This window comes from Coloeus monedula (assembly GCF_965178545.1).
Source record: "Coloeus monedula genome assembly, chromosome: Z".
In the NCBI taxonomy this organism is placed as follows: Eukaryota; Metazoa; Chordata; class Aves; order Passeriformes; family Corvidae; genus Coloeus; species Coloeus monedula.
Window position 1 is genome coordinate 32,097,534 of NC_138822.1, and position 15,642 is coordinate 32,113,175.

The following is a 15,642-nucleotide window of genomic DNA, read 5'->3' on the forward strand; positions in this document are numbered from 1 at the left end:
TTATCAGAAGGCTATTGTGAAATTAAGTGATGAGCATAGTTGACTTCCATTTAATTGAAATTATAGACGGAAGGACTGCATTCTGGCAAATTTCAATTGTCCAGGTGTTCTGAACTTCACATTTCCCAGAAGGAAGAATATTTTGAGTTTGGTGTCTGCAAACCATGCTGTTACACATGATCAGTGTACTTGAGAAGTATGTTGGAGTCCCTGCCAGCTCATGGGGTTTTTAGTGCATGAGACTCAAACACAGTCCTGCTTGTAGGACAAGCAGAAGTAACCAATCATTTACCAATAAACTAAACTTCTTCCCCACCTGTTAGTGGTTCCATATCTTGTCCTTGAAAGTTGTTATCCTGATCCCTTTGAAGAATTATGCTGTAAATAAAATGAGAACAGCTGGAGTCGGGATTAGAAATTGAACTTCTGCTGTGCAAATTGTGATTTCCAGTAAAACAGCTGATGTACCCTACCGTCTGTAAATAATTACTTTGTGTGAAATATCCTTCAGTGCTCAGCATTTATGTTATATGCCAAGAGAGGTTTCCCAAGGCTGCAAGCCATCTCTCTCACAGCCTGCACACAACCATTCAGCTTCAAGATAGGCACTGAAGGGATGAGAGCCAGACAAGGGTGTGATCTGAGCGATGCACAGGTTATCCCAGGGCCCCACCACTCTGCTGTGTGGCAAAGCAGGGTTGAACATGCAGCCAGCTCCCAGCATGACCTGTGGCATCAGCTTCAGTGACACCAAATGGCTTGCTCCTCCCACAGCTAGGTTTTCCAGATTACTAAGCTGCCAGCACCTTTGAACTGATATCCATGTACAAGCTTCAGAGCTGGAACCCTTCCCTCAGCACCCATTGTTCCTCTTAGGGGCCATTAGAGGAATATGCCTTTTAGCTTACCTGAAACATTAACAAGCATCTGTAGTTTCTGAGGGAATCATCCACTCACAGTCTATAGATCAGCCACAAGCACGCTTTGCCTCCTGTACCCTTGAGTTCATGTTACCACTTGAGTTCACTGTTACCACTTCATGGTAACAAGTTCTGCACTGCCAGACACAGAAAAATACCAACCACACCCTCTAGTCTGGGGCTGTAGGTGTTTACTGAGAACTTTAAGGAAAATTATTGTGATAAATCTTCCTGCAGAAAGCCTTGGCAGCAACTGGAAGGTAGTCTGATGTGTTTAAGACATCTTCCATAGCATTCAACAGCAGCAGTAGGATGTCCTATGGGTTCATGACTTACAGCCCAGACATTCTGCATGGCTGTATTCTAAATATCAAATGAAGGTCATATGAGGCAAGGACATCATTTCCAGGGTAGAATAGCATTTTCGAACCATCTGGAAGAAGGAAGGGAATCTTACTCACAGATTCAGCTCTGTGCCAGCTTTTTCTATTCATAGGACATCTAAGGAGCACTGCCAGATCTCAAAGTAAATCATTAATTTGATGTGTGCTTCAAAGGAAGTCACACCTTAGCTTTGTACTCTCCAAGTCCTTCCTTTACCTGCAGCGCTGTCACTATCTGGCCGGGACTCAGATACAAGCTGTTTTGATAACATGCAAGTATCAGGCACATGGAGCTGATTTTATGAAGGCTGTGCCACCTTGTCAGTTTACCTGGTGGCCAGACATGGGTTTAAAATTAGACCAGATCTGGTCATGTGGGACTTTGTGAGGGAAAGCAACATCAGCAGAGAGGCAATTTCACTCTTAAATGTTTTCGTTTTCACTGACAATTTGAGTATGTCACTCTGAAAACTTGCTCCTTAATTAAAAGCTGGAAAGAAACCCCAGGGGATAAGGATAGTTATCCTCCACCAACAGAAAGCAGGAGATGCTCAGTCAGGGCTATTAAAGTTATTTTTGTCCACTTGGCTGCTTTGTATCTGGGACTGACCTATAATGACTTGTTTTAGTATTCATTCAGCAATGCTAGGACAACTGTGTGCATGCAGGACATGTGGACAGTTTTCATTTCAGATGAGACATTGCTTACTTTAACTAGGGGCAACACCAATTTTTCACATTTCTTGCACTACTCAAAAGGAGCACGAGTGGGTTCACGGCTTGGCCTGAGCATCTTCAATGAGCTGGACACAGGGAATGCAGACATCCTGTTTGTTCACTTGCATGGGAAGGCCGGGGCTCACACTGATCTTCCCAAGCTGTCTTCAGTTCATGCAATTGTTTATCCATATCAGTCTTTGTTTTTAGCAGTGGTAACCTGTGTGAGTGGAAGGTTCATGCCTCTGCATAGCTCTTGTAGTATGGCTTGGCAATTTTACAGAAATCTGATAAGAGATTTCCCTTGGGTCTGTTAGGCCTCCACGGTTGTTTGAACCTGCATGCTTCACTGTCCCTTTTGTAAATACCTGGTCCTTGCTCTCCCTGGCACTGGAATTAAAAAATGTGGCATCTAACCAGTTCTCAAATTATCAGTCAGTTAATAAGTAGTGTGATAAACAGACTTTTTTTCTCTGAATAAAAAAGCTTATTCCATGAAGGACCTTAGACGTATCTAACTAGAGTGGACACTCTTCCTGCCTTCTCTACACCCAGAGCACCTTTTCCATGTTTCTTTTCTCTTCTGGTCTCTGCCCAGGATTTTTCAAGACTCAAACTCAGAATTTGGCAGGTGCTGCAGACCTCCCTGTGGCAGAACCTTTCCATGGAAGAGGTGGCAACATTCTGATCTGGGCCTGAGACTGAGTGAGGAGAAGCGGAAGAAACTTCAGCACAGATGATCCATGGAATAAGAAACATAGCTCTCTGGGAATTTGGGAGCCAACTACTGACCTGAATAGAGCTGCTTCCAACACTGCTCTGCATGTCAGGGAAAAACATTGACATTCCCAGGTGAGATACTGGGATCATTTCACCTTCACAGCCCACAAAACCCTTGCAAGTTCTTCCACATCTGTGTAGCCTTTGATGATCTCCTGATGGAAGAAGACAAGTAGATTATCGTCTGATGCATTTTTTCAGAGCAAAGGGCTGGATTGATGACAACACTTTAGAATAATGCTAGCAAGGTTATCCTCTGAGGGTTTTCCTTTATACTGAAGAAATGAAACACTTTTTGACATCAGCCTGCCAAATGGAGCCTTTATGCAAAATTCAAGCCACTGAATTCAGGCCACCCTCACAGACTTACCTCAGAATTTTGCAGCAAGACATAAACATTTTTGGAGGTGTTGGGGTTTTAGGAGTTCTCCTAGTTTTTTTTCTGTTAAAGCAATTTTCCCCATACGTGTTGCTAGGGGGACAAGTTGCTGGGCATTTAAGAAAAACAAAAGAGCTAGCCATTGAAGAGGGGCGCATCTGGCTGCCCTTATGTTTCACCTGGGTGTGTGGACCGTCAGTCCCAGCATTTGGACAGACAGACAGGCTGCTTCTTCGGCTGCTTTTTCCTTCTGCCAGAGAAACCCCGGGATCCCAAGCCTGCCTTCCCTGCTTCTCTGGGAGCCAGGCTGTGGCAGCCCTGCCCCTGCTGCTGCTTCAAGCCTTCGCGACGTTGTAGTCCTGCTCATCCTGCCTGCCCAGACCTGTGGGGGGTTCCCCATTTGGATACACCTCGTCTGCCACCCAGGGTTTGTGCTCGTCCCTGCTGTTCCAGCCTGCTGTTCCCGAGGGTCCGGCTGGACACTGGGATCGGCTGCCCAGGGGTTTGTGAAGCCTTTGTTCCTTCCCTTCCCGGGATCCCAGGGCGCCATTGCCGCGTGCTCCCCGAGCTCGCTCCGGAGCGCCCCCTGCAGCCGCGGGGGAACCATCGCACCTGCCCTGCTCACCGGGAGCCGCCAGCGCCCCTGCCGGCTGCGAGCGGAACTGCACCCGAGGGGAAAGGGCCCGACAGCCGAGAAGGCTGGCACTGGGTTTGTGTGTGCTGTTACTGTCATAGTTGTTGTTTTGTTTGACTGGTTATACACATATATAGTAGTAAAGAACTGTTATTCCTATTTTCCGTATCTTTGCCTAAAAGCCTCTTGATTTCAAAATTATAATAACTCGGAGGGAAGGGAGGTCACGTCTGCCATTCCAAGGGAGGCTCCTGCCTTCCTTAGCAGACACCTGTCTTTCAAACCAAGACAGGAGGTTAACATGTAGCTGTCCTTATGACTAAGATTACCAAAAATACTCATAGCTATTTCTGCAGTGCTCCTATATACAAATCTTTATTAGGGATGAGAAAATGACAAATGTATCCATTTGCCTTGGAAAAATGGCAGAAATCAACTGCAGTTCCACAATTCTGTAAGAAAGAGCAGACATCCAACCTGTTTCAGTATGCTAATGCCCCACAACCTGTGCTGTTTCTACTTCTGTACTGTAAACTGGGTACAGTGAAGGTTTGGATGGGAAGGATTTGGGGCTGGAATTCCTGTCAGAATATTCATGAGAAGCTATCCAAACAGTCACATTATTTCCCCATTTTGTCATCAAATGCGTAAGGAAAACTGCCTCATCTGCAACTCTCCATTGCTTTCAAAATTCAGCCTGAGCAAGTTATACATCTTACTTAACACAACACAATCTCTTTTTGGATGAACTTCATCACATGATAAAAATGTTTTTAGCGGCAATATGGCACATTACAAAATTGGCACCTACTTGATTAAGATGCATCAAAAAATCATACTCACTTTTTTGAACTAAGTGGGTGGCATATAACTTAATGTAGCTAATAGGGCTCTCTAAGTAAAATTATTTGTGTTCCTTACATGGAAAACATTAACAGATTTTTTTTCAATCATTTCAGTAAACAAACATTAGGGAATTTTGCTAATAGCCTAATCTGTATTTAATTTACTAATTTGAAAATAACATGGATGACCTTTGTGAAAAATCTCTTAGAAATGCAGCTAAGTGTGTCGTTTACCTCAATACTCAAACAGCATCCAAGTGAAGAATTTGCTCTATTCTGGCCTCATTCTACAAATGACTGAATGCACAAATCCAAGGGTCTGGATCCAGCACACTGTAAGATTAAGCTCTTCATTAATTTCTTCTCTACCATTACTACAGGCTTGCTGAAAAAAGATTTGTTGCAAGTTTCCCTTAGAAGTCTTAAATTTGCTTGAAATGACAACTTTACTAGCATACAATGTTAAGGAGAAAATGCTGGAAAAGTCTAGGTATTACAGTAAAGAAATCCCTTCTTTGTTAAAAGATGGAGAAAATAATTTAAAAGAAGAAAAAACGAATAGAAAGCTCATCCCAGTGTCATAGATATTGGTAGTACGCAACTGCTCCTTTAATTTAAACACTGAAATTAATGACTAAATTAGATTCTGAGCTTTGAGAGGCAAGATGCTTTGAGAAGCATAGCAAAAAGAAAACACAATATATGGGATGAGGGAAAAACAACAAACTTTGCAAATAAGCCCACTTCAAAATAATATAAAAAAGGTGAAAAGAATTTCTGAATATATTTTTCTAACTAAAAAAGAAGACACAGCATTAATATATGCCCGACAATAGCTGAAAACATAGACTGCTAAAATAGCTGAGTCTCACTGGGACTGTGTTTAAATTCTGCTCAGTATTAAGAAATGCCTAAATAATGGACAGAGTTCAGGGGTGCATAATACATCTTGTTATAAAGAGCACCTGCCGAGACCATACTGGCCTATACTTTAAACATTTTCTACAATTAAAATACCTAAATCTAGAGGCCATCTGTTTCCTGCCTTTGCCTTTCTGAAATGCCAGAAGTTTTACTGTAAACACAGGTGAGCAAAATAAGATGCTGCCTGATTTTAAGGGACCTAAAGAATTTGCACAACAGCTGAAGTCTGGGCTAGCCACTTTTCAGGTCCCAGCCCCTCAATTAAAACTGATGAGAGAAGCAGTATCCTCTCTTCCTCTCCCAGTGGCAAGATGCTTACATGGGAATTCCCACACCAGACTGGGACAGCAGCTATCCATCCAGCAGCTTGAATTTGACAGTAACCAGTACCAGATGTTTCAGCCAAAGCATAATAAAATGCAGAGAGAGTAACTGTGGAGAAAACTGCTCATTTTTTCCCAGTTTCCTGTGCGTTCCTGGGCAAGGCACATATCCTGGAACATACAGCATCCCAAGAAATTAGTCTGGCTACTTAGAAATTTGCCAAAAAGTTGTTCAGATGGCAACCCTGACTTCGTGGCTGACTGATGAAACAGAGAGGCTGTCCTTACTGCAGGTCCCTTAAAAGAAGTTGGATCCACATTTTAATTTTAGACTAACTGTGAAAAGTAAGGAAGGTAAAACAATTCTATAAATTCTAAAAGGGATTTTTTTTTTTCTTATAAAGAGACATATTTTAAAAGTGCTGTCAGGTTAGCAGGAGTCTTGGAGGCTGGACATAGACACGGGAAACCACATCTGCAGGCACAGTTTTTCCCTGGTGGCATTTGCACACCAGTTATTACACCTGAGTGTAATCAAGTCACAATCATCAAGTCAGGTGCCCAGTTGTTTGCCCAAGATACCCACTAAACAACAGCTCTGGAGTCCAGTAAGATGCAGCTCAGAAAGCTCTGCTTGTCTTGGGGTGTCTTTATGACATGTATCCCCTATCAGCGCTCTATGCCCAGAAATGAATTTTGTGCCTTTCTGTGTCTTTAAAACTGGGTGAGAGAGAAGGAAAAAAAAAAAGCCAAGCAAACTTTTCAAAAGCAGTTTTGGGCTCCAAGGTCACTGCTATCTCTCTCTGTGTGCTTCTATGGGGAGAAGAGCAGAGTACCTTTTTTGCTTTTCACCCAGATTTCAGCTCCTTTTCTCCAGAGGGAGACGGAGAGTTGAACTTTGTTTTCCTGGGACTTCAGTTCTTCCCTTCTTCTCTTCTGGACTGTTTCCACATCAGAACACATCTGGAGAATTTTCCACTGAGGCCCTGGAGGTGGGCCCACACCGACCCAGCTCCGAGGAGGAGGAGAGAGACCACACCTACAGAAGGACTCTAACATTTTCCCAGGTTTCTCTCCACAGCGAGAGGTTTTATTATTCAGCATTATTATCCTCTTCCTGTGTGTTTGTTAAATAAATAGTTTTTGTCTCTTTCACTTTCCTCCAAGGAAAACTTTTTTTTTTTCCAGAACCTGGTGGGAGAGAGCTGGTTGTAACCTGCCTTCTATCAGAGGATATTTTCCTCCAAATTTGTCCAAACCGGCACATTCCTCATATTCCGGAGTATTCCCCGTAGCACACCAGGCCCTGGAAGAGAATCTTGTCCATCAGAATGTAGATGTGTACGTACACATCTAAAACTCTGTGCCCTGCAGAAGATGTTGCCCAGCCCAAGGCTTAGGGTAAAATGGAAACTGTTGGCACCTGGGGCTTACCCAGACAAATGGGCAGGAGCAATCCTGTGCTCCTCTTCCCCATGACCTGGGCAGATGTGAGGCAGCCCTGATTCAGGAGCTGTGCAGCTGCATTCCTGCTGCGCCTCTGCCAATCCCATCAGACATGCCAAGCAGCAATAGGCACATCCTTCGTTTTTCCAGCCGAGACACACGAAGCTCAGCTTTAGCTATGCTGGACCAGGAACACACATCTGCAGCTGAGCTCAGTGCAAACAAGGCCTGGAGATTTATTTTCTTTTCCTCCTGTTTTCTTATTTCTTTGGGGGATCTCACAATGAATCAAAGTTACAGTTTTGCAGAAGTGCACAGAACATTTATTCAGTTTGACAGAAGCGTACAAATTTTTCAGAAAGACAAAAGGCACAAAACAAGTGCTGGTTTCTTACTGCCTAACACACAGAGAATCCCATGAACCTGAAAGCAGAAAGCTATCTGACTTCTACATGGGAAAGCAGTGGAGTTTCAGAAGGGTTCAGTTAACTGAAGCCTACTATTTATCCCCTTTCTTTTGACCAGTGAGATGGTTTCATCTGGTAAATTTTAATGCATAAGGACACTTACTGAAATGAAATACAATTATTATACAATAACTAATTTAGTGCATCTCTGCACAGAAACTAGCAGTAGTATCAAAATGATAATAGGCTTTGGGACATGAAAAAACAATTACAATCATGCAATTATGCTCAGACCATAAAAAACATCCCCTTCTGAGCAGTTCCTGAGCTAGAAGATAAGGAAAATGACCCAACAGCTAAGGGTATATAGCACATTTCAGGGAAGACTATAGCCATCATTCTTACGTTGCTGTCTTCTTATGTTATATCACAACTGTTAGAAGGTTACTGATACACACTCTGAAATCTCAAGTAGCAGACCCATCTCTCTTAGCTCATCCTTGTAAAATGAGGACTAGAGAAAATCAACACTAGCTTTCACAGTTCTTGGTGGCATCTTTACAATTTCAAAATGTTATGTCTCCCCTGCTACTCATTGCTTCTTGCAAAGCATTTGAAATCATGTCATAAATTAAAGATTATACAACAAGGCTTCAAAATAACTTACTTGCTATATTTATCATGGGGAAAATTTTGCATTTAAGATTAAATACTACCCTTAAAGCCAGAAGGTCATACAGAGAACAACTACAGATATTTAGAAAAGCAAACACAGTTATCTTTCCAAAGTGCTACTGAGATTAGAAAACAAGTCATCAGAGGTAAACAATCTCCTCCTCTACTCTGGCTCCACTTTCTGCATCCTGCAGGTTCTCAGGCTGGTGGTTCAGCTGCAGTTTGTCTACCTGTGGTGACTGGATGGACCCCTGGTTCGGAACACTTCTTTGGGGACCATGGGTCTGTGATGCATTCAGATCTGTAACACACAAGAGAAGGACATGTGACAATGCATTTTCTGCCACGCCCATGCCATTAAAAAGAGCAAATTCTGACTTTTTCACTAGCACCATTTTCTAGTTTGCTGCATCTGTCTAGAAAGGAAAACGCTACCCTAGAACAAATTCTACTACAGCCTAGTATAGACGGCACCTTACCCAAATTTAGTGAAAATAATAATAATAATAATAATAATAATAATAATAATAATAATAATATGTAGCTATACTTTACTAACCAGATACACAATGATAGAAAGACATAAATGAGGTCAGAACTGAGCTGGAGAGAAACACACAGCATATAATCAGTATCTTTAGTAATAAAAGAGTTGTAACATTAATACAGTTTTCATCATTACACAGAATTTTATTTGTAAGCCTTCCTTTTACGGATGAAAAGGAATCAACTGAGTAAACCCAGTTAAAAGTCTATATGGCTGTAACTTGTATTCAGCTTTTTCTACCAAGTTTATCTGTCCTTATTTGCACAAACTACCTACTCTGTTCTTGTCTTGATCCTTTTGGTGTGGTGTGGAGAGAAACACTTGCACCCAAACACTAGAACGTTATTTCACAAGGATCTTAATTTGTTATCTTTCCAATTTTCTCCCACAAATGCAGAGAATCAGGTACTTGTTTTCCAGCATTGCACAATGAAGACTTTTGTGATGATCCATGTACAGCTTAAAAAACCAAAACAACACGACTACAGTTGAGTTTTATCCCTAGTCAGCATTCTGTAGCACTTGAGCCCTCAGGAGCTGCATCTCAGTAGCTGGCTTTTTTACATCTGTGTTTCTTCAAAGCAATTTTACCATAAAAACAAGTTACTTGACAAAGAATGTCTTCCTTATGCATAATGATGAGAAAGATCTGTAATGGATATGCTGCAATACTTTTCACTGTAATCTTAACCTAACCAACTCTTCTATTACATCAGGGGGGTTAAATTTTCATAAAGGACTCTGCAGAAAGAAGGGAAGCTTGGACAGCATGGTCATGCCAGAAGCACACAAACTGAGAACTGGGGTTCTTTGAGCCTTGATCATGCAGAGCTGAAGAGACATTTCATGCTTGCTCTGGTCCCTCCTCACATGTATGTGCAATGAAAATCTATTACAAAGGAGCTATTTGGGGTTTTGCACACCATGTCACTTAACTAGTGTCAGTTCATAATGACGCCTGCCCACATTTGGCATTCCCCTAACACATGTGACTTTCACCAGTCCTGTTCACAGAGGCAGGAGTTCAAGGCAAGACAAGTTTGCTGGCACCATGAAAAGCCTAGGCTCTCTGGCTGCTCCCTGGCATGGGGTATGTGGAGCAGTGTGGGGTGATTATGCAACAGGCGTGTGGGAACACATCATATCACAGCCTCTGCATTCAGCATCTCCTCTTTGATACTCACCCAGCTGGGGAGAGCAAACAGGCTTTGGGGCTGCAGCTTCCAGCATAATGTTATTCTTGCTGCCAAGACTGCAGGGTCCATGGCAGGGGCAAGGTATTTATAAACAAGCTTAGTCATAGTGGGATGACACAGAATGTTACAAAAGTTAGTCTCCAGTTGTCTTTCTTTTACTGTTTTATACTGGATTAAGTTTCAGTCTGAAAATCCAGAGTAAGTCTTGACTGCAGATGAGTTATTTGCAATATGTAGCACAGCAGGATTTGACTCCCTAACTTAGTTGAACAGCCCTGGTTTTTTAAAGATGAGGTCTGCATTTATTTCTTTCTGACAGTCATATTAGAAAAAGATTACAATTTTCAGCCCACAGAGGAAAGCAAAAAATATGTCTGCCTGTCTTCATGAAAACTGGATACATTTGGTTTGTTTATTTATTAAAAGAGACCTACTAGCAGAAGTTTCTCAGGTTCTAAACACTTACATTTTGGGGTAATTTTACCCACATTAATATTCCTTTTAAGTCCTGTGAGTCTATTCACATTACCAAAGTTATGTGCATAAGAATACCAGAGAGTAAACACTTATTTGAAAGATCTGATTCCAAAGTTTATGAAGTACATAATTGGAGAAGCCTAATTACAAATTTGAAAATACACAGAAAATTAAGAGAAACACCTTACATGCAGTTATTTTCCATCATCAAAACTAAACAGTAATTGCTCCACCAATTAAAACAGTAGCTGTTTCCAAACCATTTCTCATCAACTGTTACAACTATAAGCAGCAGAGCTGAGCAGTGGAAACTGTCAGCATTCTGGGAAAATAAATCAGATTCTGTCACTATCAAAATAAATTATTTATCACTAGTTTAGCTGCTTTTTTATTCTTTTGGGGGTTTTTGTCTAAATATTTTGCATCGGGAAAACCTGAACAGCAGGAGAGCACCCTGGAGGTGAAAGTTCAGGTGCTGCTGAGGTGGCAAGTGGTTTCAGGCTGGAAAGGTTGTGCTTAATCCAACTGAGGAGAGAAGGGGCTGGTTTTGGATGCACTTCAGGTGGCACTCAACACAGACTCTGCCTAATAAAAGCACAATGTGTCCCCAAGGCCAACACACTCAGCTTGCCATCGGGGAGGGTGGCTGCTGTCTCTCCACCTGGTGCCATGCTGGAAGCAGCTGAGCCAGGAGACGAGCTGGTATCACAGATGGCAGCATGATGTGCCCCAAGAGCAGATGCATGTGAAGTGTGGAGGAAGTGCTAGAAATGGTAACAACAGTTTCAGGTGAAGGGAGAGTGGGAAAAGTGGACTGAACTGCCAGTCAGCCTTGGTTCTTGTAATGTAGAACAGTGACTGCAGCCAAGAAGCACCTCCTGAGCTCTCTGGTACAGCATGGGGAAACGAGTTACCCTTATCACCAAGCAGGAGAAAGGTGGGAGGAATTTAAATGCACTCCCAAAACAGGGAGGAAATTTCTGAAACCGGACTTGAAAACATCAGCTGCTGTCTACTAAAGAACTCTGAGATTTGAGGATGCTCAGTAAAAATAAAAAATGAAAACAAACTGATTATTTGTGCAGACAGCAAGGCAAAGGGGCTGCTGCCAGAGAGTGCCATGCAAGAAGCTCTCCCATGCTCCCCTGGCAGCTGGGGCACCCACAGGAGCTCCCCAGTCCCTTTCCAGGCCCGTTCTCTGCTGCACTGAAGCAGATGTCAGAATTCGCTACGGATCAAGACTCAGGTAAGTATGGACCATTGGCCTTTCATGAGCCTCCTTCAATGTGGTTGTAGTTCACCTGTCGACATCAGCCATAAAATGAGTTCTGCGTTATTCCCTTTGTTTAAATTCAGCACGCACTTACATTTTTTTCTGCTCCCCTCCAAGCTACCGCGGGCTGCTCCCTCTGGAGGCTGTGTTTGGCTCAACAGCGCGCCCACCAGACTAGCACTCAAATCACCAGCACCCAGCAAAAGCCGGGTATGGCCCCTGCCCACACCACACCTGCCCGGGCTGGGCTCTGCCTGCTGCCTTGCTCCCACACCCTCGCACAGAAAGGACAAACAAAAGGACTGTACTTGGCCGTAGCCATCCACTTGCTCATTTACACTGTTTTTCTTTCACAGTTAGGTAAGTGCAGAAAATACTCCCTGAGTATTTCCAAAACTTTAACAGAACTGAGCTGTAGTTCAGGTCCTTCCACAGACTACTCTGACACAGCTTTCTGCTTCCTCACACTTCTGCACCAGCCAAGAGCTGTCGGCATCTCTCTGCACCCTGGACCCCAGAATTTATGCGCAAACTGAAACCCCCTTTACCTGTTTCCCACTTATATAAAATATATTTCTCCTACGATATTCCAGGTAACTTCTTCCTTAAGAGCAAGCCAGATCTGCAGCTGCATAATGGATACCCTAAGCAACAGGGAACAGCAGACCAGAGAAATCCATTTTCAATGTTGGGCTGGTCAAACACCCAAGGCAAAAGGGGTGTGCTTCAGGCTGGTGACCAAATGTTAGGTAATCTGTGACAGCACTTCAGCCTTTTGGGGACATGTAGCCTGTTCAGCCCAGCAGTGCCACACCTCAGCACAAAATACCCTTAAAGTACAGCTTTTACTCCTTTTTATCTCAGCTAAGACCATTTCATTAAATAAAGAAACCCTAGGCATTACCTGCAGTCTTCCCCACCAATTTTTGCAAAAGGAGTTGGAGGCTATTTCTAACAAATTCTTGATCCAATCACAAATTGTCTTATTCAAACAGATACTGTCAAAGTCAACACTAAAATTAGAATTTTTTCCCCATTTTCCTTCAGTTTAGGTCTGGTACCATGAGGACAAGCATCAGGAAACTGCAGAGAGGCACTCTACTCTTCCCATACTTTTTTAGACCACCTCAATAGACCAACAATGGCAGGCCTGTCGTATGTGGGATCAGTTCTCAAGGGAGTTTATAAGAGGACCTCAGTTTTCCAAGCAGGGTCGGGGTCCACACTCTGAGAAACGACAGCTCCTGGCTAAAAACATGGTACTGTTGTAGGGAAAGGGGAAAAAAAAAGAGTAGCATTCTGCATCCTTACTACCCTACCTTTTTCACAGCACTAAGAGACAGGATTAGTAGTATCTCACAAACTGCTGAGAAGGTGAAGGACAAAGGAATGGTATTTGCAGGAATCTGAAATCAATACATATCAAAACAAACAAAGCCCATGTACCTGGGGGTGCAGGGAATACAAAAGCCAAGTAAACAACTCATTAGTCACACTGATTCTCACCTCTTGTCTGTTGTCATAGAATGTAAGCACTTCCACATCAAATAAATGCCAGAGATTTTCTCCTTCACCCCCCCCCCCTCACCCCTCCTCTCCCTCACCCCTCCTCTCCCTCACCCAGGATCACAGCTCTTAACGTAAGCCTGGAGTGCCCACAGTGACGATTATGGGAAGGACAGGAGAACATTATCAAGGCACTAGGAAACACTCCAGGCAAAAAACCTCTCAAATCTCTGTGTTTTGAACAGAAAACCCTTAGTGTTTCTCCTTCAGCTCTGACCCTGGTTTCACAGCATCACAGGATAATTCAAGTTGGAAGGGATCTCAGAAGGCCTCAGATTCAAACTCCTCCTTAAAGCTGGGTTAGTTCTGAGGTCAGGCCAGGCGGGATACTTTTTACTTCTTAGCTGTTTCTAAAAAGGAAGGGGGGCGGAAATAAGAGGCGGGGAGGGGGGGGGGTCGGGGGGAGGAGATGGAAGGAACACACCACACGGATTTTGCAATTACCTTGCTGTGACTTTCCAAGATCTGTCACATTGACCCTCTTTACAAAATAGAATTGCATTAAATGAAGAGTTATTTATGCCACTTTTAGCAACAAGTATGTTAAAGAGTCTCAAACCCACTAATCTTCTGAAATAATAAATAGAGTTAGGTTTTGGTTTTACATGTACCTATAATAACTGGTACCAAGTTCATCTGGACTGACAGCTGACACATCAGCTTCAGGCCACAGCTATTTGAAATGGCAGAGCTGCTCTATTTAATCCCCATACTGGCACTCATGCATAATGCAAAGCACAAGCAGACACCTAAAAAACAGTGCTAAGTCTACCCGGTCTGGGATATTCAAAGGAATTCAAGGGAACAGGCTCTCATTTGCCATTACAGTTCAATAACAAACAGCAGCCTAACTCCCATGGGCTCCACTGAAAGTCCCCACTGGCAAATCCCGCGGCACCTCTTTGTCTCTAATGATGCTCCCAGTGGTTTCCATGCAGATTCATTAGCAATAGACAGCCGATTAGCCAGGGAACTCCAGGCACCGCAGCCTGTCTTCCTTTCCTCACCGTGAAAGACACCATGACCAGTTTTGATTGCTTTTTTTTAATGCCTACTAAGACTTGCCCAAATTGTGATGGATTTTCCATACTGCAGGTTCAATTGTTTATAGCTGGTGGAAGAAAGGGAACACCATGCAGCAGCACTGTGCGCCTGGAACACCACAGCATTACCCTGGAACGACCAAGATACTGCTGCTACCGTTTTAGAGCAGAACACTTGCTATAGAAAAGTCACGTGTAAGCCTTGAAGATTTGAGGACAACTCCCAGCAGTTTCACTGGCAGTTGAGATCCCACATACCATCAACAAGTTAGGCCCTTCGCACCTCAATAAAGCTGATTCACGGCAGGAACTGAATTTGGTATTGGGTCTCAAAAAAACATTGGGAAAAATACTTTGACCCTACAGCTATCAAGGAAAGAGGAGCCTAATCCATTTCCCAGCTGACTGAATAAGGCAAGAAAATCAGTCTGGGAATTGTAATGCTGTTATTTACTTTTGACCAGCCCAACCCTGTGAAAAAGCAGCAGCTGCGTTTCTTAGACAAACAAGCACCTTCATTAATAAGAGATCTTTACACAAAAAGCAGATGAGGAATTATTTCATAAGAGATCCTGCACTAATTAGTCTTAGCAGCTTTTGGTTTCGTCTTTCGTTTGGAAAGAATTCTGTCTATGATGAATAAGGTCTGCAACATAACTCTTCTCTACATCTGTACTCTGGATTTTTGATCATGGTAAAATTACTGGGAATGCCATTATTCTGCATGTTTCTGCTCTTTGTGTAGTTGTTGGCTTAGGTAAAACAATGCAGTTCTGTTTTCAGGTTTTGTCTCATAATTCTTCAGAGAAGTTTGGTCTAGACAATTTGGACCAAATCCTTGGCTAACACAAAATACACATTTATTCCACCGAAATGGCATTTATCATAAAATTCCAACTCATACTTGTCTTAAAGCTCCAAGTTTTGGAGTAATGTGATGATGCAGTCATCTTGCTTTTATTAAGACCCAGTAAACATACTATTTCTAACACTGGTGTTTACCAAAGAAAATATTTTAACACCAACTCAAGCTCAGACACCGACAGTGTCACTTTAACACCAAATTCATAGCATGATGATTAAAATTGATTAGGTTGATTAAAATTT

At 42.8% G+C, this 15,642-nt stretch overlaps 1 protein-coding gene across 1 annotated transcript in view; it reads right to left on the reverse strand.

The window, feature by feature from the left end:
* Positions 1 to 8,011: 8,011 nt before the first annotated feature.
* Positions 8,012 to 15,642, reverse strand: part of ARHGEF28 (Rho guanine nucleotide exchange factor 28) — a gene marked incomplete at its 5' end in the record, with an annotated part of 110,535 nt that continues 102,904 nt past the window's right edge. The window contains one exon of the mRNA XM_082301409.1: positions 8,012 to 8,734. Coding sequence (XP_082157535.1) covers positions 8,574 to 8,734 — 161 coding nt within the window. The 3' untranslated portion in view covers positions 8,012 to 8,573. The remainder of the gene's footprint in view (positions 8,735 to 15,642) is intronic.